At 36.9% G+C, this 24795-nt stretch overlaps 1 protein-coding gene across 7 annotated transcripts in view; it reads right to left on the minus strand.

The window, feature by feature from the left end:
* Positions 1-5789: 5789 nt before the first annotated feature.
* Positions 5790-24795, minus strand: part of ATP11C (ATPase phospholipid transporting 11C (ATP11C blood group)) — a 206628-nt gene continuing 187622 nt past the window's right edge. For 4 of the 7 annotated variants that reach the window (XM_055377045.2, XM_055377044.2, XM_063703057.1 and 1 more), the window contains 4 exons: positions 22978-23043; positions 20438-20541; positions 17360-17513; positions 11096-11198 (listed from right to left, as the gene is read on the minus strand). In XM_055377045.2, coding sequence (XP_055233020.1) covers positions 11097-11198; positions 17360-17513; positions 20438-20541; positions 22978-23043 — 426 coding nt within the window. In that variant the 3' untranslated portion in view covers position 11096. Of the gene's footprint in view, positions 8404-11095; positions 11199-11877; positions 11969-17359; positions 17514-20437; positions 20542-22977; positions 23044-24795 lie in introns of those variants that run through there. The other 3 variants (XM_019019710.4, XM_055377047.2, XM_055377046.2) reach the window with 2 other exon arrangements.

Below are 24795 nucleotides of genomic sequence, written 5' to 3' on the forward strand. Positions count from 1 at the left end.
AGAAGAGGGCACTACCCTGAGAGTGCAGTACAGTCCAAAAGTATACACTAGGTTCTGATATACTACTCTGGATTTTTAGTCAGTTACATGCTATAATTTAAAAAAAATCTGTGGGCCGGGTGCAGTGGCTCACACCTGTAATCCCAGCACTTTGGAAGGCCGAGGCGGGCGGATCACAAGGTCAGGAGATCGAGACCATCTTGACTAACACGGTGAAACCCCGTTTCTACTAAAAAATACAAATAAATTAGCTGGGCGTGGTGACAGGCGCCTGTAGTCCCAGCTACTCGGGAGGCTGAGGCAGGAGAATGGTGTGAACCCGGGAGGTGGAGCTTGCAGTGAGCTGAGATGGCGCCACTGCACTCCAGCCTGGGCTACAGAGCAAGACTCTGGCTCAAAAAGAAAAAGAAAAAAAATCTGTGGGGGAAGTCAAGAGGAAGAAGGTAGACATGGACCAATAGGCGTAACAAAAATTAAATATTGACAATGAGAGCAAGGGAGCTGACAGGAAGACTATAGAAAGAAATACGATATCCTCCTAAAGTTAAGCAGTGTGAAGACCCAGAAAGGCTGGCACTACTGTACTTATTGCCGAGTCCTTTAGTGGATATCCATAATGATGACTCAGCGTTATTGAGAAGGTGAGGTGGTATTCTGTGCCTTCTGCATATGAAGGCAGAGATGAGTGCAACATATTATAAAAAGACTTCCACCCACGATGACCTGAAGAAAAAAATTTAATGCCCCAAAGAATAATTGCAGTTGTCTAGCAAATGCAACGATGTAGAAATTGACAGAGCAGAATGAAAGAGATAATGCTTTAAAAATAATATTAAAGGCAGCTGTTAAGGAATGTAGTAAATGTGAGAGAAGGCACTCAATAAATACGTTTAAAAAATTAAACTCAGCTTGGACCCTGCCTAGCTCCCATTCTGGAGAGGTATCTAAATAAATGAATGGGTGAGTGAATGTATGAATGAAAATTATCTGGCCTGAGGTCCCCCTTTCACTAGGGTTGTTCTATGGTTCTTGGAGCTAATGCAGTGTCAAGGTGTTGGAGATGGAGGACACCTGTCTTATCTTCATTCATCATCCACACACATTACCACTCAGGAGGTCCATTATCCCTATCTGCATCATGTGTTCCAGGGCCAGAAGCTGTGCTGTGTTCTTGCCATGTTGAGGCATGGTTTCTGCCAATGCTGGCTAGGATGCCATTTGCCTTGAAGCACCCCTCTATTGTCCTCTCTGTTCTTGTTTCCCTGAAGGTGCTGCTCAGCAGAACAGTGGTCTGACCTGATCTTTGCACTAAAAGATCCTTTCTCATTTCTCCTCCCTGCAGCCTGGGGCATCCTGTTCTTCCAATTTGAGGAAAGTCTTCTGTAATCATGTAGTTCCAAGACACTCTATGCCCATGACACCCATTTTTCCCTCTCCTCTGAAAACCTACATTCTTAATGATCTGTCTGTGGAACAGAAAAGCCAAGAAGCTCTGCAGGCAATCTTATGCTTTCCTGGTGCCATATATTAATACTTCTAAAGTAATGAGCATGAGGCTGGCCATCTGTTTGAATATGGAGAACATAAGGGTGAAAATGCCCCATATATTGTCATATCCCTCTCCCCTCTCAGTTCAAAGCCAGTCAAGAAATAAGCCAGACATCAGAGATATAATGCGTTTGTGTATTCAACAAATATTTTTAAACATTATGCTCCCCCAGCATTGCTCTAGGCACTAAGAATACAGCAGCGCCTGAAGCAGACAAAATAGCAATCTATTATTTGCAAAGATGCATTTTAAAACTTGGCCTAGTCTGAGGCCAAAATGACTTCCCATTCCTTCCCCTCTGAATTGAATTTATCCATTTAATCACAGACTGAGTGGCTAGAAAACTAGAGCCACCTCCTCCACCCTGCCTATCGGATTCCTTGCCCGCACTGAGCATACTGCATGAAGGATTTGGGAATGGAGAAAGGAAGGCGATCAGCCTGCAAGCTGGCAGTTCTGAAAGAGGAAGGGCCCAAGTGGGGCTAAACATGTGGAGTAACCCCCTTCTCCAGTCTCACCAGTCAGCTAATTGAGGAGTGGAGGGCAGAAACCTTCTTCCACATGCTTCCTGCAGGAAGACAGTTTCTATTTCATGAGTGGAAGCAGAAGGATGAAAAGAAGGAAAGTCATTTCCTTTGCAATTAATATTGCAGCTTTTTTTCCAGAGCCTGGTGAATTATTCTTGAATTTTGAATATGATGTAGGTGAACTTCATTTATCTATGAAATGATACGCTAACTCCTTTATTTAGGTCTTTTTTAATGCTAAGTGTCTTTATTACTAATTAAGAAGGCTGAATTATACAAGGACCCTCTATTTCCATTAATTCAAGCATCCATTAAAAATTATCATCAGTATTGCACTAAATATGTTACAGGAGTGACTTGTTTTTCCGCATTTTCTTCATATGGGATATATAATTGACATTTATAAAGGGGATGAAATGTAGCCCCTTAAAGTTTCACCTTTATGTTTATACACACTCTTTTAAGAGTATAAATCCGAACCTGACTCCTTAAATCCTTGATGTGCTAGTCCCTGGCCTCTTTACCCTCAGATACATTCCTTGTACTTCTTTGCTCTGTTTTGTATTGTTTCTCAGGTCCTCAAGTTAGCTGGGTCTAGCTAATGGAAGGCAGACTGCAGGCTTGGGGACAGAAGCCAGGGTATTTCTGCCTCAGGCTGCATCTCCAATAGTGGCCATGGCTCTGCTGTGGCCCCAGCCGCTCCTGATAGGCCCACAGTGATTCCGACTTCTGCCAAATGACCAGGCCATTGGCTCCAGAAGTCAATTTCCTCCTATTGCCCCCACAACCTAAGGATGGTTCTGGCCTCTGCCTCTTTCTAATCTCTGGGCCGTTTCACAGAATCCCCAATGGGCTGTTCAGCTATACTATCTGTGTAATCTATTCCTTGTATTAATTTCATTATTAAAATTAAAGAAGTGTTCTTGTATTCTCACTCCAAGGGTGGGAAGCAGGGGTAGTAAGCTAAAACTTGCCTTGGAAAATACCTGAATAAGTACCGGTGCCGAGGCCCAGTTCAGCAGCTTCAGATTAGACGAAAGGGGGAAAACGAAAAATTAGGCCTGGGCCATTCTCAGGCCACTCACCTCAACCCTAAGAGCAATGACATGACTTTATCGATGGTTTTATCTATGGTTGTATCTGACTGCATCTGATGGACCCACACAAAAATGACTGCAGTAACACTTGCCTTTTGATCATTCTAGAATCCAACGGGGAATGCTTTAAGAGTCCTAGACAAAGTGCAAAGTGTAGTATAGAAGGAAACACATGGGTCATACCTGAGTTCAGTCCTGGGAGACTAGCAAGATAATTAACTTATCTGAGCCTCAGTTGATATGTTAAGTATCTGGAGTTTAATGATCTCTACATAGGACTATTGTGAAAATTAAATAAGGTACATACAAAAGCAGTCCATAAAGTGCTATGCAGATGTTAGATAGTCTTCTGTATCAGCTTAATTTAATGTTTTCCCATTAATATTTTTAAGCTTCATTGTTTTAGCTTTCTTAAAATTGTGAAACCATTTCAAAGTTGTAAAAATAGTGCAAAGAATTTTCATATACCCCCCACTTGGATTCCCCAAAATATATCATAATCACAGCATAATTCCAAATTATCAGAAAACATAGATATATTGCCTATACAATGTTATATAGCCTAGATCCTGTAGTCAAACTTCACTAATTATCCCACTAATGTTCAATTTCTGGTCCAAGATCATATGCCATGGTTAGTTTTCACAATAAAGTTTTAGTTGTTTTGTTTATCTGGGAGAGTTACTCAGTCTTGCTCTTTCATGATCTTTGTAATTTTGAAGCCAGTTATTGTGCAGAATATCCTTCAATTTTGGTTTGTCTGTTTTCTCAAGTTTAATACTAACATTTTGATGATTTGTTTATTCATGCCATCAGGGGTGATATAAAAATGGAAACACAGTGTCCTAGTTAAGTTCACAGACTCTAATTGGAATACCTGGATTCAAACTCTGGCTCCACCAGACAGTGTAACCTTGAGTATTTTTGGGACTCAGTATCCTCATCTGTCAGATGAAGAAACATCAGTACCTATCTCCTAGGGTTACTGGAATTACTAAAGGAATGAATACGTGTAAAGTGGTTAGAACAGTTGCTGGCACATATTAAGTGCTGTGTAAGTGTTAGCTAATGTGAAGAATTGGGTTTTGGCAACTGCTGAAGAGACCAAAGCAGCAGCAGGTATTTTAGTTATGTACATCCTTTGCTCAATCCTGCCCAAAGAGCCAAGGCCAAAGACTCACTGCCAGCAGGAATTCTGGCCCACCATGAGTGCACTGTTTCTCTCAGCCACAGGCCTGAGCACTTACTCCCAAAGCCCAAGAGATGAGGACTTGCTTGATCCACGCTGCAACATTTCTTTAGCACAATAGGTCTACGCACTAGGAACTGAGCCCATGTTTCCTCGCCCATCAGTTGTTGGTAAAATTGTGTCAAATTAATTTTTTAAAAGTTGCAAAATAATTAAGCCCACTTTTTTCCCCTGATAACTATTCTCAGAACACAGGCCTTCAGACTTCATTAGTATGCATCCAGCACTTTGCCCATGGACACATTCACTGAATAACCATAGTGATAACCTCAGCCCTTAACCTCTGCCTGTGCTTCTTGTTGAAGGGGCCAGATCACTCGGACCCTCACAATACTCACTGTATTGGCCAACTGTGGGCAGACTAAGCAGTGAGGTGAAGAGGGAGCGCCCCATAAGGCTGGATGGGGGAAGGGAAGGAAGCTTGAACTGACTGATTCCAATAAGCCAAAAATAACGTAAGACATCTATGAAAATGTGGTAAATGACAACTGTTCATTAAAAAATTAAGCAATAAAAAACCCTTAATATAAAAGTAACAATACCTACATATGAATAGCAAATGACATTTTACAAAGCAATTTTCATTCTTTACCTTACTTGCCCTGCCACACACCATCTTACAGGTGAAAAAGAAAAAGGATTCAGAGAGAAATGTGGCAAAGCTGATACTTTAATTCAGGTTTTCGCATATTTTCCACTTAATGAAAAAGAAGAAAATACACACTAAATATAGATCAAAGACCAACAGGATTAAAAGACTACCAAAACATAGAGACTGAAATGTAGAAATGCAATGAAACCAGTTTCCGTAGAGCAACTCTGGTTTCTTGGCAGTCAAGGACAGTGAGGTTTTTCAAGAAAAGGGACTTTCTTCCACAAGGTCTTGGGTGCAGGCTGAGCAATGTAAGAAGAGGTGGGGGAAGTGGTGTGCACACACACACACACCTTTGGACCAACTTTCAAGCTACTGTAAAATCCCTTCATGTTTGACTGCTTAAGAATCAAATGAGTTCAATGGGTTGAAGACACAGACCACAAAGACCAAACATATGCTACCTTCAATGCATGGCTGGCATCAAGCACACTGCCAAGCACAAAGTATACTTTCAATATGTATTTGCTGATTTGGCTGGACTTTTATCTATGCAGTAACAAGGTACAGTGTTATTAAAAACTCCTACAAATATCTTACCCTCCCCAAATTAGGTATTGCCATAAAATACCAGTTGAACTCATGTAGAAATGGTCAAACTTCTGTCAATTGTGCAGGTCAAGAAGAAATTAGAAACTTAGTTCCCATCAACAAATTGCTTCCATATTATTTTAATGTCAAACTGAGACCTTTCCCAAAAAAAGAGGCTGATATATCAATCATATCATACCAAAGTTTATTGATTACATCAAACAAAAATTTCTGTAATGGAAAAGGCAAGTTGCAGTCATAAAAGATGGCATTCACATTCATTTTAGAAAGCAACAACGCAGATGTAAAAAACTGCTTAAGTGAAAAATGTAATATTGCAGTCCCATTTTGCAAGCTGAAAAATGATTTTGTCAACACGCATAAAATCTGCACATTTATATACTGCATGTTATTAAAAAATTCCATCACTAAATTATTACGAATTTTGCAAAGTTAGGCTTACATTTATACTGTTGCTGGTGTATGTGTAAGTAGATATGGAATGAATGTTTTCAGTTTAGTAGGTAACATCCTCAAACAATGGACAACGGTTGTGAAAATTACAAAGACATTTTGATAGCTCAAAATTATTCAAATTATAGGTAGATGATCTTATTATATTTTTTTCCCTTTCTCTGTCACAAATAGGGTGATTACATTGAGTGCTAGGAATACTGCATGGTCTATTTCAAGTTATTCGATCTGCTAACCCCACACTAGCCATTTTTTAGCTCTTCAGTAAAATATCTTTTAAAAAGGAAAGCCAGGTCCCTCTCAAGGATCTAGGCCATGATATCATGTATCATTGCCATTCTGAATTTGAGCTGCAGTATCACAATGTAATGTGTAGCTGAGACATAACTCTAAATCCCCCTTACTCCTTGTCTTTCTTTCTTTCTGGCTGGAAGGAATTTTACATGCAACCAGTTATTTTTCTACTAGATTATTCTGTTAACTCTCCAATGGTACTGCATTAAACAAGCCTCTCTACTGTGGCTCTCTTGTCTGTATTCACAGTTCCCATAGATTTTATGTAAAACAGCAATAATAATACAGCAACAACAACCATAAGAACAAGAAAACAAACACAAAATATCAAAAGCTTTCCTGGGTTAGACTTTTTTAGCTCTTTGGAATAGGCAAAGAATATAGAGACTTTTGTTTTCAGCAGCTTACCTCAAATACGGGCTACCAGAACACAGCACACTTAGGTAAGTTGTGAATGACGTGTAACAAAATGCTCAAAAATAATACTGATATATGAGAGCAAATGAAATAATGAAAAAGGGTCTATAATGATGGAATGGCTTCTGATAACTGAAATTATGTTCTTTTCTAGAATTTAGAAAAAAATCATACCTAAACATTAACACAAAATATATGTGGAAGAATCAAATGTGCCATATGGACTATATAAATATAATACAGATTAACTCCAATACTTTTCCAAATCAAGGTACAATATAAACATTAATAATAGTACAGGCATGCCAGAAAGACAAAAAAAAAAAAAAAAAACAGCAGTCAAATAAATATGGTCATTTATATCCAAAAAAGTATGTGTTTAACATTGAATGAAGACATTTCACATTTATGTTTCAAGTGAACTAATTAGAAGGCTAAACCTTCCTTCTAGTTCAGTTAGTCAAGGACTTTACTAAGGTCAGTTTCATGGTTTAGAGTTAGACCATTTCCCTGTCCAAGTTAAGAGACAACATTCATCTTCACAGAGTCATGGCTCTACAAGCTGAACCACCGTTTTGGGGTGGCTCCTTCCCCCTTTCCAAATTGGCCAAGTTTAAGAAAAAGCACTGCATATATGCATAAATGCAATCTCTTTCAAATAAAAACTGTCAAAACTTTAAAATAAGCTATTTTTCTTCCTCTTCACATAAAATTATAAAAGGCTGATATTCAGAATGACCTTTATTTTTATATAACTATGGTTTAAACCACCTTACTGCAGATCCCAGTAAAATCAACACCGGAAAAATCTGTTTATTTTCTAACTACTTTGAGGGGCTACTAAGTGATTGGAAATGTTTTATACCTTATTTTCAAGTCTAGTAGGCTTACACCCATAAGTGGGGTTTAATTCAGAAGAATAAAAAATAAAGAATTTTTTTCTATTCCCACAAAAATACCCGTAAGTTAACACTTTCCACATAAGCGTTCAAGGTATTTTTTTGGCAAGAATATTCTACCAAGACATTAGTAGCACGTGGGTAAACAGAAGGGATTAACTATTCTGTCTGATGCATTGATACTATTTAGTTATTCTGTATTTTCAAGTATTCCTTATGTACTTTGGAAAAAAAATTAAGATGATCATTTAGGAGGAATGAGAAATGTGATCCAAATAGTCTATTTCTTCTGCCAGGCAAAAAAAGTAGTATTAGCAAAATCTATTCATTCTCATTGCATAACTTCTACTTCATACTATTGTATTTAAATCCATTCACAAAGTTCATGGGTTAAAAGAGCACCCATTTGAGTTATATTACTCTATCTAAAGCCAGAATTCTAAGTATTCTTGCTTTCAACTTTCATATAATTCTTAACTTACAGCTTTGGCCATAAAGGCTACTTACAATAATGGTAAATGCTTAAGAGAATCATTTGGTATTTTAATGAACATTTATTGTGAATTCTAGACATGAGAGTGGTTTAGTGTGTTGCATATCAAGTATCCTGAGATGATAACTTTTTGTAGTTGTTTCTTCATGCTTTCTTTTTTAGCTGTAACCACTGTCAGTATGCTTGTAGGACAATAACATAGGCAGTTCAAGATTCGGATTCTGAAAAATGTAAAATATACAGATTTAAAAGGCTTACTTTAATAATGTGAAACCATCTGTTAAGCATTTTCAGAAATAAGTAGTAAATTTTGTTATGAGAGTAAAGCAACTGTCTTAACAAAGTGCCAAGTTTTATTCACATGCAGGGGAAAAAAAGAGTGACACTATAACCAGATTTTAATCCTTTCTTCATTTGTCAGCTGAATAGATTCAGGCTTGCTTTTTGCTTTTGGATTGTTCCAGGGTTCTCCTAATACTTTCTACCTCTGGGATTATTTACCATAGCAGAGGTTTAGCTTGCTGTGATCCCTTCTCCTCTAGGCTGGGAGGTCCTTGAAAACAGGAACATTTTATTTACCTTCTATCTCCAGCAGCTAGTAATAGTGTCTGGCACACAGCAGATACTCAGGAAATGTTTGATGAATGATTAGATTGTTGTTTTTCTTGATGTGTTAATTTTGACAGAGGAAGTCTGAAGATATATTCAGCTTTGGAAGATTATTGTGAAAATATTCTTCCTTTTTACTGAAAGAAGCATATTTCCCCCCTACAATACGGAAGTTAATTTTCCTTTTGGTAGATCACGTATCTATGAGTCGATTGATTCTTCTGTTTTTTCTTATGCTTCATCTTTTTGGAAGAGAAACCACGGATATTTCCCTATCAAATCTGTAGATTCTTCTCTGTCCTCTAAACATCATCAAATGCTATGATCAGGATGGTGCATGACAGACAAACTGATCATTAAGTGTAAGTCAAGTATGTTAAGAAATGGAAGTCATATGTCAAAACAGGGAGCCTGATTCTCCACTCTAAAACTCAATCTTTTTGAACCTGAGTAGTGGAAGGTCTTAAGTAGTATGCTATTTTCTTCCCATTCTGGGACACCTCCTTTGCCATGGCTGGACTAGAAGCTCATTAGAATACCTTCCATTTCTATTTATGTTCCACATTCTCCAGAACCACTAGTAGGTTTTCAGGTAGCTCTGCAGGGTCATGGTGACTCTAACCAAAATAAGGTTGCCATTCATACTGAGAACGTAACTCACATTGAGGAGTTAGGTAGTTTCCTTACCAACCAAGGAACAAACTAGATGCCTAAACTAGCTGCTAATTACTGTCTTTGGAGGAGAAATAATGCCACATGAAAATCTATTCCTGGAAGAAATAACTACATTAAAAATAAGACAATTGTTTTTAAAAAATACTTCCTCAGTTCTATGTTAGACATTGTAGGAGATAAGGCCCTGGAGAGGCCAAAAGCAACAGCAGTGTCTTCTATCCAGCCCAGTCCCGGAAACCACAGACCAAGCTAAAGAGAGCAATCCAGGGGGATACAAAATTAGCCAGAAACAATATAGCTAAAATGCATCACACAACTTAGAGCAAGGCAATCTGGGACAAAGGGGTCAAAGACCTTGAAGGTTACTTGTGAAGCAGATTCATTACTAAGGGAAAACATACGCAGGTAAGTTGTTCAAAAATGGGTAAAAAGATGCTAACTGTGGCAAAATGAGTCTGCTTCTAAAATAACAGTGCAGATGTAGACTGCGATGAACTCCAGGAAGACAGAAGAACCAATGGAGTCAATCCATTAATTTAACTTGTATTCTTTGCTAGAGGGTGGCAGAGTTGACAGCTGTTGAAAAAAATGGGCCTATGAGGTGGACTCGCAATTATTAGCTTCAAAGTGAACTAACCCACAATTTTATTCATGATGATCATTAATTTTTATGTGTGCATGAAAGATGGCCCTGCTTTAAGCTGTGTAGAGTTGTTTCCAAGCTGACAAGCTTGGAAGCCTTGTTCATTAATTACTCTAAATTCCTATGGATGGATAAAAGACCTCCAGAGGTTTGAGTTGTTAAAGGCCCCCACTGAAGGAAATACAGACTATACATAAAGGAGTCATTCTGAGTTCAAGGGGCCCTCCCACGGCATATCAATTCCTCCCAAATATTTTTGGGGGTAAATGAAACATTATAAAGTGAATTTAATCATTTTTGGAAACATTAATTATAAAGCATTTTATATCATTAGGCAAGCATCCCCCTGAATGGCTATGAAATATTTTACCTCTGAAAGTTGAAACATTTAGCTTGAATAAAACTTGACATTAAAAAAGTTATGATTAGACTGGTTCATTGATATATATTTGGAGATCAGACATTTACAAGGACGTAAGTGTATACAGTATCTGCAAACACACAGACACAGCACATGAAGGTACAAACACATTTAGTTATTTTCACATAATTCCCAAGAGAACATGCAATGCTAAATTGGCTTGATATTATACAGATGCAATTTTGGAATATTTATTTTTAGTTTTCCAAATGATCTTTATAAATCAAAGTTATATTTCCCTGATCAATATTAACAAACATTTTCACATGGTGGCCTTGCCATGACAACTTGCCCCTTACAAATTAAATATGCTGTATCAACATTTGGCTCTGAAAAATGTTTAACATTTTATTTGGGGGGGCTTATCATATTTTAATGTTTAATATTTTAAATGCATATTTCCCCATATTCCAAGTAATGCATCTTTATATTTTTGCAAAGAATATTGTAAAGTTCACCACACCAACAGCAGAGAAAATTTAGAGAGTGATATTTTCATTTTTTCTTTATAATGCTGTTAATCCGATTTTTTAAAGCCAGCCCATTTGTTTAACACTAGGTACCTGTTACAATACATTAGATTCGTCTGAGAATGTTCGTAAAAGAAGAGGTCTGACTGAAGGTCTGGCGGATAATGAGTCAGATGCCCTTCTACAGCTCAGATTTCTCTGTAATAGTGAGGCAAAGATACTTAAAGCATTTGAAAATTGGTTAACCTACCTGGTGATTATATATTTAAAAAAAGGTAAAAGAAAAAAATCATTTCCTATAGACTACTCCTCTGGCCAAAAGTACAAATGATTACACTATACAGTAAATGTATAACATTCAAATGAATACATTCAAAGGCCTAAGAAAGTCTCCAACTCGAATTGTTTTTGTGGTAGAAGTAAACAGACAACAGTAGTATGTAGTAAACTTGGGTTTTTGGAATGGCACTGGTAAGTAATATGGTAAGATGAGTCAATATGGTTTGATTAGTAAACCTTACCATCCTTTTGGTGAACACCTCTGAGAATTGTGCCGGTGCCGTATTATCAAACAAAGAGATATTTGTGCAAAACATTCCTGTCCTGGTGAACAGACTAGCTCTAACACGCCATGGCTACTGCATACCGTGGATCAATGAAGACTACAGACCCGTAGTCCAAGCTTTTAAAAATTACTTCCTCTCCAGTGTGACAATTTGGAAGGTGAACACATGATTAAAAGAAAATGACAAAATACTCTAAGCATCAATAGAAGATATAAAATGAGTCATGAGAAGTAATTTTTCATAAAGAATTAGAAAATGGTGTCAGGCAAATGAGAATGCAAGCAAGTTGGTACATTAAGAAAGGAAATCACCTTATTCACTCCAAGAGAAACTGTGATTGCTGGAAGTTTGAGAAAGCATGAAGATAGTAGATGTTCCTGAGGAAGGGAGGCGTTTCGTTACCTTGTTCACAATTGCACAAAAGGTGGAAAATTGCAGTAGAAAAAAGAGAAATGCAGAAACCAAAAAAAAAAAAAAAAGTAAATAATCTCTCAAATGTAAGACATTTAAAAAGAAACCTTGAGAATTCGAAGCCGAAATGATATGTTAGTTTTGAAGACATTATTTTCTGAAGTAAAAGCAGAGTCAGAGATAGGAATAGTCTATTATTACGTGCCAACTACTATTTCTCTACATATCAATTTGAAATTATTTTGTTAATGGGAAAATTGACTATTTTAAATAAAATAGCTTTAAAATATGCTTCTCGTTAAAATAAGACTTATCTCTAATCATTAATTCACTATCCTACATTTGTTCAAAATCCATTGGTCAAAGAGTTATGTCCAGGGTCCATTGCCAATCACCAATCTATCTTGAAGCAATTATCTCCCCTATGCAACTGTACAGATACACTATGAAGGGACTGACTGCTCTTAAGCAGTTGCAGGATAAAAACTTAATCAAAAATAACAATGGGAAAACATTTGGTGATACCACATTTCAGTCCCATTTGCCTCTGACCAATGCTTAACTTCCTTTCTTACAACCTAATTTGATTGGTTTCCCTGTTTTTCCTACAGAGTCCTCTTTAGAAAGATAGGCTAAATTTTACCTGGGTAAGGTATTATTTTTTTTCCCCTTAAAACACCCAGAAAAGTGAAAATGGATAAAGTTTAACTAGCAAACCTAAGGTTATTTTTTTTCTTCTGATTCTGTGCCTGAAATTATAAGGTAATTTACAGACTCAGTTTTGGCATTGCCCAAGCAAAACAGAAGATGAGTGGTCAACAATGTGGATGACTTGAACACCTCTGCTAATAAAGATTACCCATATTGTCTACTTAGTGACCTAAAATGGGCTTAGAAAAAGAAACCAGCTAAAGTAACATTTGTTTCCAGAAGATTCTAATAAACAATTAAACTTTCAAAGGTAAATAATTTATTCATGTTTTGACAACTACATTTTTTCTTGTTTTTACCTTAAATGAAGAAAGTTGGTGGAATGAAGAAAGTTGATAGACATATTGATAGAATGCAAATTACCAATTGATAAAGCTAGAGAATATTTAGATTCTGAGAAAAAGATTTTAATTGTTTCTGTCTTCTATTTTATGGGCAAAAACCCTGCGATAAGATCAGCATGATACCAAGTTCCCCACCCCCGTGTTTAATGCACAAACCTATCTATTCAAGACTGCAACTGTAAGCACGTTTTGGTGTGCTCAAACACTTGTATCCAACCATCGGAGATAAAAGTATTTCTATGAAGCAGAAATATTAGGAGTTAATAGATTAGGTGTTAAAACTACTTTATAAAGGAAATGAAAGTACAGAAAGCAGGAGAAAGCATGGAAAGAGTAACTAAAGCAATAAAAAAATTGATATAGCTAGCAACCGGCAGTGGGGTGGGGTAAACAAGAGATAATGAGCTAAAACAGAATGAAATTTCCACATTCCTTTGCAGTCATCTAGAGAGCTTTGACACCAGCTCAATCAGCAGTATGTCAAAGAGGCCAATGGATAAAGGCCCATCTCAACAGCCACGACATTAGGATTAAACTTTATTTTTGTCTAATCCAGCTAACAGGGCTATTGCCCTCTGAACCCATGGTTGTATATGACACTGTAAGAATCGTAATAGTAATCATCATTATTATAATGATTAACTATATTCTCCAAAATTTCCAAAATGCTTTCTCTGGGACTTTGGCTCAGACAGTTGACATTCTTCCCTTCCCTGTCTACCACTCTGAAAGAGCTCTCTACATAATGGAATATTTCTTCCTGTTTGTGCTGACATCCCATGCTAAGCATGGCCATGTTGCTGGGTGCATTCCCATTAAATTATAGTCTTCCTTTGTCAAGCTTCAGCGAAGTTAAGCCTCCTTTTTGATTGTGGTGACTTACATGAGAAAACTTCACACAGGATATGTGGAAATTTCTCCATTGGAAATGTGAAATGGTATTTGCTACTTGGCCAGAAAGTCCAGATATATTTCATTGATTTACAGACAGCCAATGACTGTGCTTAGGGGGGACACAACTTTTTGAAATACAAAAATCCTATACTTGACCTTTCCTTGAGGTGTTATCCTGCTGTTTCACTGTTCAGTGCTCAATGGTAGTTTCATCATATACCCTCAACAGCATTGCTATGCAGCTTTGTCACTTCATAAAGCTAAAGAAAAGCTCTAGGATCCTTAATAATGGAACTTTGGGGAAAAAAATTAACCTCATTGCTAAAAATACAGCTGATGGATACATGGCTTAACTACAACCCTTGAGTTAAACAACTGAGAGAACCTACATTTGAAGATACTGGAATTCTTTCTAATACTAGCATTATGACAGAACTCAGTTGCAGTGGAGGCTGCCATACTAGCGATTTTACTGGAGGTTTCAGGAGGTAGTGACTTGAAATAGCTCAATTGTGTTAAAACAAGCCACATCACTGATTCTGCTATTCTGTTTAATACCTGCTTACAGAAGTATTCCATATGAATGCTCCTTATAACCAGAGTGAGAGCTCCTTGTGAGCTAGGGCCACATCTGATTCATCCCTGAATTACCAACACCTAGTACAGTAGCTAACTCATAGTGGGCCCTCAGGCAAGGTATGCTGAATTGAACAGAATTCAGCATAAGGTTGCTCTTATAATTGTTAAATATAAATAGCTTAGCTTCTTTCTCAAATGCCATAGAGACATTTTCACTACACACTGCTAAGTCCCCTTCTCAAAGCAGCTGCCAAGACCCACATAAGAACAGCACTGGCAGCTGACCTGCCACATTTCTGGCTGTGTACATGAAGTGTCCACGATACTTATTGGTTGAAGTCAGGGATTCTTCTACTCTAGGTAGAGACACACATTTGACCACATTGGGGGATCTATCAGGATATGGGGCAGACCCAGTATCTTTTGCCTCTCTTTAAAATGAGGCCAATGTCTTAGCAAGGAATATAGAACACAGTAGGAAATCACACAGAGTGTCAGACTGTTGGTCACTGAGCATAAAGACTAAAATATTTGGGGGAAAATAACATACTCTTTCTCCCTTATCTTAGAAGTTGGCCTCCACCTCTTTGATATAGCCAAATAGGGCCTTATATAAACAGATGTGATTTATCAGAATAGCCGTGGCTGCCATGTTGCAGTAGGCCTCTATGCATTCATATTGCACTACTTTGCTCTTGCATTTTCTCATAAGAAAAAAAAAAAAGAGGCAGCACTGCTGAGTGCCCACAACATTTTGCCTCATTTGTGACTCTTGAAATCCCCCAGAGTCTGAAAAACCATTTAGCCTTTCAGACACTGGATGTAAAGAGAGATGTTCATCAGTAGGTGGTTCAACAAATGTTTATTCGTTCAACAAGGGTAGGAATAAATGAATGAATGATTGCATGAATGAAAATGATTATGGAAATTTTCCTGGTTGTTCTAGCATATCAGCATGCCAAGCCATAGCACAGACACTAGAATTCTTCCTACGCTGGACATAACCCATAACAAATTTCATGCTAAACCCCTGGCAACAGTCTATGCTGCTAAGTAAAAAAGGACGCAGTCCCAGAACTCCACACTTTCAACAGAAGTTCAGAATCTGTTCGTGTGAAAAAAAAATGTTCTAAGTCTTTATCTGTGACTGCTTAGTAGCATCCCACAATTTAATGGTCTATGTAACAGTCACCTCCAGCCAATGTCTAACTTTTTTGAGAGGGCCTAATAAGGAAGAAGATAAGATGACATGTTTGAAAGTTTTGTTTTCTGAGATTTTTCTATCATCTTTAGACCACGTAGCTGGCTGTGAGCCATTATTTAAAATGAGCTCCATTACCTCAAATAAGAGACACATTTAGGATCATTCCAAAGTATACTCCCAAATAAGGATGGAAGAGCAACTTGGAAATCCTTCCCTGGAAAATTCTCTATTATAAAAAGCCCCAAATCATTTCTTATTGCAACATTATTTTATTTGGTTTCATGCAAATTGCCACTTGAAACATTCTGGGTGGAGTCTGTTGTATCAAACTGTTTTATCCCTGTTCAACCGATATTAAGACATAATCAGGTATTTGAATGCAACTTTTCCATCCTAAAACAACAGACTAGAGTAAAGCAGTCGTAACTAAGCTAACATTACTGTGTTCAGTTTCAGCCCATAAGACATGTAGAAAGCAGGGAGTTAAGGGCAATTCTGGCCACCTAATTACACACTGACTGGCCTTGTATATGAAGAATCAATGTACCCTATGACAGTTCTCTTGTTTTTGATTGGGGCTGACACTGACTTGCAACATGAATCTCCTCTTTTACAATTCTAATCACTGAAGGTTTTCCTACTCTAATCATTTCAGATCCCCATGTCTATGTAATATCAACTACTGGATTCTATCAATTCAACAGGCAAAAACAAAATCATGATGTAACAGTTTTGTGGCTAAACTGGTTGACAAATTTATCAAATAAGTCAGGTAGTCATAGCTTAGAATATTACCTGAAAATACTGCCTTGGAGGTGCTACAAGATCTAGTTGGTGTCAATATGACAGAAACAGTTTTGTTTAATAAAATCAGCTACTGTTGGCAGGAATATGACATATTTAATTAGCCTGTTGGTCAAAATCTGCCAAAAGTTTTATTTTCCATGCTCATCTCCCTATTTCGCTTTAAAGGCTTTTTAAAAAATGTTTAAAAGATATCATAATGAGGCAGCAGAAAAAATAACTTCTCATTCCCACAGGAAATTTACAATTTAATAGGAAAAATAAAAACACACTCATAAAACTATCTTGAATTTTTACGAGTGTGTTCCAGAGGCTAAGGATGTCAAAACCACATCCAGGGAATTCTCTTTGGTTCAAATATACTGCTGGACAGACAGGGCTAGAAGCAACGCAGAGATTAAGCAGCACTATAATTAAAGGAAGGGGAAAGGTTTGAAAGAGGCAAATTGGTATTATCAACTGAAAAAAATCTGCAAACAGCCCACAGGGAAATTTCTAAGTTTAAAGCGAAAATGTTGGTGTGGAAATTCCTGGTGTGAAAATTCTAGGCTAAATACAAAATAAAATAATTTTTTCCTTTTAAAATTCCATATGGAGCATATGAGATACTCCATATGGATTGCTGAAGGTCACATAGAACACTATTAAGGAATCTACTTACCACCTGCATTGGATAACGAAGTTTTTACTATACTTTTTATGCAGAAGAGGAAATTAAGTGATGAACCTGTAAGGAGGGGTTTAACATGCTGTAACTAATATAATTTTCTAAATCAGGTTTTTAGCTCATGGCAGATATTGAGGCCCCTTCCAAAAATCAAGTTGTAAGATAAACTTAGTTCTTACCCTGGCACTTCTTCTTCTTACATTCTTTAATACTATCAGAAGAATCTCAGGGAACAGGCTGATAAATATTAGAAGAATTATAGCCAACCATGTGGATACAGAAGACAGCATTTGGGCAAATACAAAATACATTCTCTGTTGCTTGAGAAAAGGCCTGCAGTGGAAAGAAAATACATGATGGAAAAACAAATCAATTCCTGTCATATGAAATGGACATTCAATTAAAATGTCTTTTGTATTTAAAAAGAATCTTCCTTACATACATTAATAAAAATAATTTTCTCTAGACTATCCCAAAGTAATAAACAAATTTCATTTACCAAATGTTTGGAAAAAAAGGAATGATAATCAAAGGAGAAAAAAGATAAAATGCATTTGACTTGAAGACAATCAGGCAATCAATTCTAAAGCTGCCAACTGGCGACTATTTATGTGCATTAGAAAATGCTGGTGCTTAAAAGATATTCAAGAGAAATGGTTCATTTTTATCCTAACAAGCATTTTATTTCCTCAGCTGTTTTATTAAGATGGGGATGGATTTGTGTTCTGTATTCAGAAATTCAAAAGACATTTTTATAACTCTCTCCCAATAAAAACACTATGTAAATATAAAAAGGACAGTAGAAGCTTATCATCTCTCTCAAATGGAAGGAATCTACCATTGTCATCCACAAATATATATTAACAGTATGTGCCAAATAGGTTGACACAGAGTAGAATATTGCTAATTGGACATTAAGCCTTAGAATCCAGAAATCCAGCAGGAACCCCCATTCTGGAGTTAGATTTCATTCTGAGTCATCCACTTCATTGTAAAGTGGCCATTGAGAAGCACAGCCTGTTTCCCTTCCCTTCTGTCTGAGCTGAACCACAGAGAGCCTCAGTAGGTGAAGCTATTGTTCTTTGAAGGTGAGGGGGAAGAAGTGGTTGCTTAAAGACAGGATGCATGCACATCAGACTGCCCTAGGATTAAAGAGCTCCAGGTAGATAACCATGGCTCCTGTTTATTAGATGACACATCATGCTTCCTGAAGATAATTTGGTTTCTCATTTAAAAATTAATGTCTATGCACCCTTATGTAACATGATAAAACTGAGTTTGTGGCTCTACTTTTATGAAAATTAGATTGTGGAATAAAAGTGAGAACAGGAAGGTAGAAAAATTTATGAGGCCTAGGCTACACAGGCTTTCTGGGAAAAGTCTGCCACATGGAAAAGACTTCTGCAGAACTCTACTTCACTCAAATTCTGAAGAACACCTTGAATAATGTTCTAGGCAGTTAACTGAGCCATAACAGGGGCCCAGATGACAAATGGCAGCTAGTCACAGAGTGTTCCTTGGCATCATACCTTCTGACTAATGTCTCCAGTTGTTTTTTGTTTTTTTTTTTAACCTCCATGTCATCTATGGAGTTTTGTAGTAGGGCAGTAAAAAATAAACACTATTATTTCTGGATGTGGTTTGGGGCTCGGAAGTCATCATTCTCACTACCCAACCCCAAAGACGGGTGTGACTCAATGCCTCAGGGTAAAACATGTCCAGAGACATCAGTTGTGACCACATTCAGCTGAAGTTTCACATTGTTTCTAGTCACATTTTACTGGTTGCTTTATAAGTTTATATTCATGCAGTGGCTCAACTCTACTTAATGATAATACTTCAGGCAATAAAATAAAAAATAGATTAACATTTCATTTTTAGTAGCACTAATGAATAAACAGGTGTGACAATACCGTAATCATTTACTGGATTTATTTTCATCAATAAGGAATAGTCTGTAGAAAGGGTTGGAAATGAGTTCGCTGGAAACATTTTATTTTTGTAGAAATTTTGCATAATCAGTTCAGATGCTGATTACATAGATTCATAGAATTACGGTACTCTGGGCAGACATACAATTGTATACTGTATGTTCTTAATCAACTTTGATTTATTTGTTATATTATTAAAGAAAATAGAGACTTCTTCCAGCTTCATTGCTCTCAATTACCTATAGAGGTACCAAATATATGCTGTAATTATACTTTTTAAAGCTGGTACTTCCTTAAATGATTAGGTTCCTCATATTTTTATTTCTTAAGGTTTTTATTTTTAAAAAGCTTTTCAAAATAGAGTTTCTTCTAATTAAGACTCAAGGGACATAAACATAAGCCTCACATCTCTGTGATAAAATAGAATCATTTTGTATGTAAGATTTTGCTCAAAGCAATGAAAATATGTACTCCTGAAATCTTACACTATGGCTTGCTCTAGCCATGTTCTCTGCTGCTGGCATCCTTGTCAGGGGAAGCCATTCACTGAAAAAAACAACTCTGACATTTAAAAATAAAATATATGTTTTTGGGAGTAAAGAAAGGAGATGCAAATATATAACTCTCCCAATCACAGCTTATGTGTCCCTCACTGGACTCTATTCTCCTTGAGTACAGTCTAGTCATCTATCTAACCCATAGAGTCTCAAGCACAAAACTGATTCTGAACAAACATCCATCTATTGAACCAAGATGAACTAAATGAACTTTAAAGACAAGCTGCAGAGTCTGCCTTTCTACATCTTCCCTCCTCCACCAAAACAGTAAGATGGCAATTTCAAAATACAACCCTCTGAATTATTAAGTTGTATATATCCTATACCCTGAGCACACCTGTAGTAACGTGAATCATGGTTATATACTATCAAGAGAAAATAAGGGTCCAAATGGACAATAATGTATCTGTTGGTCAATATATCAGGTAGAAACTTCACAGGATGAGTATTTCCTCTGAAAATCACGAGAGGTTGTGCTGAAAACTATAGTTTCACTAGAGAGATGTTTACAACACCTTCAAACAGACAGAAGCTACCAAAGGGAGGTCTTCTGAGTGATTTGTGCAGTCTATATACGTGTATTTAAAATCTTACCTGAAATTAGTAGCACTACCAGCTAACAAATAACCTTCAGGCCATTAATATTAAAGATGCGCCATCTTATATAATTAAAATTTTTAAAGTATAATGAATGCTTACATATATAGTGTACATACACATGTATCTACTTTGCTATTTACATATTGCTCACACATGTACAATTGCTTACCAAATAATTCCTCCCCAGAAGAATGAGAAAAATACATAGAAGGCTAAAGAACCCCAAATCACAAAGTGATTTATCCACGTCCAGAATCGGGTATCCAAGGCAAGCTGAAAAGATACAACACAAAAGATTTCATGACGGTTACGAATCGCACCAGGCAATACGCTATAGTATCTGATAACTAGTACACAATGATACCTATGAAAGGATCTAGCTTGGGCCAGGGATCCAGAGAAGAGGGGAACTAAACAGAATCCAGGTTTTTCAAAGAACAAGGGTGAGAAAGCTGAGCTCTGCCCTAAGGCCTCTAAACTCTGGCGTACAGGCTGGAGGTGTGATCAGGCTAAGTAGCTAGTAGGTGTAGGGCTGCAGATATCTCAGTACTGGGGAATGGGCAAGGAATGAAGTAATGGTAATATCTAGGAGGCCCAAGCCCCAAGTCCTCAGGCAATGGCAGCCAGGAAGATGATGGCAAAAGGAGACCTAGCTGGTGGGGGCAGATAAGCTGAAAAGAAGTAGGAGAGGGAAAGGGTAGCTAGGAAGGGCAGACAAACCACAAAACTTTCAAAGGTGTCGTGAAAGCTCGAACACAACAGACGGGAGTCACTAAATGCAAAGGCTCTATACATCTAACATCATGTAGCAATGAATCATAGGTTTGACTATGTAGTGTATCTTTCCAATTGCAAAACCTGTATCTAGTCCATTAAATTAATAAAATATTCAGTTAGATTTTAATCTCTTCATGTTTCTGCCAGGACCAATCATGTTTTCAGATTGTGGCATCTGGGGTTTTCAAATGTGATCTAAAAACAAAAGTATGGACTATTTCGCTTGCTTAAAACTTCTGGGTCACATGAGCTAATATCCAGAGCAGTTAATTTTTATAGAGGAGATGGTGTCTCAGTTTTGTTACTTGCTGTGACACCATGGTCATCAGCTCTCTGTTATAGTTTCTCATTTATAAACAGGATGTTGATAACATTATTAATGTAGCTCAGTCTTGAATTGCTATTCTTCTGGTTGCTAAGGAAAATACTAATATGAATCCAAAGATAATACTAATATTAATCCAAAGAGGAGGGAGTGAAAGTCTTTGAGATACACTTGAAAAACACTGTGAAGGCCATTTGGAAGCCCTGTGGCTATATGCAAGGCCAGGGGAAAAAAGGAGGGGGGAGGCATCCATTTCAAATTGTGATACTGTGAGACATAATAAAAACCGAAAACTAGCATGTATTGAAATGAGCACCATCCTAAGTGCTTTATTCACTAATTGAGTCCTCAAAAAGGGTAGGTGCTACTTCTATCTCGATTTTATAGAAGAGGAAAGTGAGGCACAGAGAGGTAAAGTTACTTGCCGAAGGACACACAGCTAGTAAGTGGCTATACTGAGATGAATTGTAATGTCCTTTTAAGGTCCTAAAATGTTACTGAAATAGATGAATAAAGCAAACATATGTTAGCTCTATCTGGTATAAGAAATAAACCAGGAACAAAAATTTAGAGGGAAAGGTAAGAGAGATCCTTTGACAATTATACTTCTGAATTCTGCTTCTAACCCCTGGGCATGCCAGAATTCATTTAAAGGTATTTACTCATGGAACCCATGTGTTTATTATTGGAATGACAAAAATAATTTGATTATGCTTTCAACTATAAGAGATCCCCAAATCATGGGCCTCAAGGGTAGCATTCAGTGAGGCTTCACAGCATTATCACATGGCTGCATGTCAATGCCAATGATTTTGCCAAAATTACCTACCTTTTGTTTACCTGCATTATATTCTTAGGCACTTTATCACTAACATGGGTAAATTTTAATGATGAATACATTTTATATATTTTTTATTTTTTTATATTTATTTTTAAATTAAAAAAAAAAAAAAATATATATATATATAAATAGAGACAGGGTCTTGCTATGTTGCCCAGGCTGGTCTTGAACTCCTGGGCTCAAGCGATCTGCCCACCTTGGTCTCCCAAAGTGCTGGGATTATAGGCATGAGCCACCAACCTGGCCATCAGTGATGAAAACATTTTATAAGATTTCACTACTACCAAGCTCTTTTTCACATATTATCTTGCTCATATATACCTATTTTAGGCCTGGGGTTCTTAAACAGATGTATAATTTTTAGAAGATTCAAGTACTTAACATAATCACACATACACACACTCTCTCTCTCTCTCGCTCTCTCTCTCACTCTCACCCACAGCCTGTTTATATGCCACTTATCATAACGCCTTAAAAACAGCAATAAAGAAGAAACAGATTTTTGACATAAGTATGGTGTTTGAATTTTTTTAAGTAAAACAAAATAAAGAGGATTACGATATACTGGGGAAAAAACTGATCAAAAAATAGTATACAAATACCCAAATCCCTAGTATCATACACATTTTGGTAAGTATTAAGGCAAACACTTGAATAACAACCCATAACAAGAAATAAAGGAGACAAAAAAATGGTATATTAGGATAAGACAAGAAAGTATTACAAAAACAGTATTAAAAAATACATGAATAAGTAAAAATCTAACCTTCAGGGTTACAGTGAATACTAAGACTGTAAAAACAATGGTTCCAAAAGTCCAGTTTCCGTATACCTGAAAAACATTTAATAATTACATGTACCATGTATATACAAGTATTATCTTAGTATTTTTTCATTTAAAAAAAAAGCCAAGTTGAATCCTGTGTCTAAGTGCCAAATAGTTTTGTATGAATTGTTTAGGGAAACAGCTAGTCAGTAAGATCAGGCCACAATGCCAGATTTTCCTGTGATCCAATTTTCACAAAAAGGTACACCACACCTGTGGCTGGTAGGGTTTATTTCTATTACTCCATGCAGCACTGAAGAGGGAACTCACTGTTGTGATAAAGGCCAAAGAAGGCAAAATGTTCATCAAAACAAGTCATTTGGATGATTCATGTCTCTAAAGAATTTGATATGGGATTTTCCTATAATATAGAACTAAACCTCTCAAATGAGCAGTAATTTATAGACAAATGGATTCACATTTTTTAAATGAGTCTAATTTTCTTGGCTGTAAATACAAGAGCTATCAGCATGTGCACATCAAAAAAAAAAAAAAAAGCAGATACCATGTATAAATCCAAATGATGGCAATGAATGGCACATATGCTTACCAAATGCTGCGAAGATCTGAATGCGTAACATTAAAACAGAAAATGAGATGTAAAACGTTTTTTCAAAAAAATAAAAACAAAAATTAAGGTTAATAGAAGCAAAAAAAAAAGGATTCACTCAAATTATACATGAGTGTTATGTTTTGTTGCTAAAAGTAATTCATACACTTACTGTAATTTCAGCAAACATTTAGAGGGATGGTGACATATACAGTAAAACCTTATTAATTTGGACTTTATGAACTCAAAATGGGTAATGAATTAAACAGACGCTGAATTGATGCTCTCATGCACCACCTGGAAAGTTTGCTGAGCAAATGAATCACATCGACTATAGGAGAGTATCTGCCTACTTTGGAGCAAACTCCTTTTAAGCAGTAGCCAGCTACATAAAATCTGTCTGCCAAATAAAACTAAAATAAAAAGTGAAAGTCGCACAATCAGTTATAAATCTGAAGAGGCCAGGAAATCATAAAATCAAATCCATTCTTCTTACTGATGGGCAAAGCTGACCTGGGAAACTGATGTGATTTTCCCAAGTACTCACAGGATTTAGCAGGACATTCTCTTTGGCAAGTTCTACATGTGACTACTTTAAAGGAGATCTGTGTTTCCCCAACAAGTACTTTATGATTAATAATTTTCATGGATTCATACTAAACTGATTTTTGTTAGTCCAAATTAGAGAGGTTTTGACTGTAGTGCCTAATTTTAAAGTACCATTCAAATTCACTGAACCTATTACTTCTGTAACAGGTGTTACCAGGTTCCAGACATAGTATCCTCAGTAAATTCTTTTTGAACCTTAGCTTTCCTTCACATTATGATTATAAAGAATGAATGACCATAAAGGAAGAATCTCAGAAATAGCAAAGGAGAACTTAGTGAAAGCAGTATGCAAGGTAGTGTTTTTGTTTTCCTATTGTGTGGCTGCAGAAAAAGGCCTCAGCTGTCCCCGCCATCAGTAATTTTCTCCTAGAGTACAGCCAGGGCAAAATTACCCCAGTGCAACTGCTGAATGAGATAGTCATGTTCTGGGAAGACACTGGCAGGACCAGAGTAGCCTTTCTGCAGAATACTGTGCTTCCATTGGGAAGAGGAGGGAGAGAAGAGAATTCCTCTCTTCACATATTGGGCCAACACTCCAAAGATATGGCAGCTACCCGCTTCAGCTCCAAGCATGGAAGGCCACTATGAGTAAAAACTGA

Source organism: Gorilla gorilla, chromosome X, assembly GCF_029281585.2.
Source record: "Gorilla gorilla gorilla isolate KB3781 chromosome X, NHGRI_mGorGor1-v2.1_pri, whole genome shotgun sequence".
Lineage (NCBI taxonomy): Eukaryota > Metazoa > Chordata > Mammalia > Primates > Hominidae > Gorilla > Gorilla gorilla.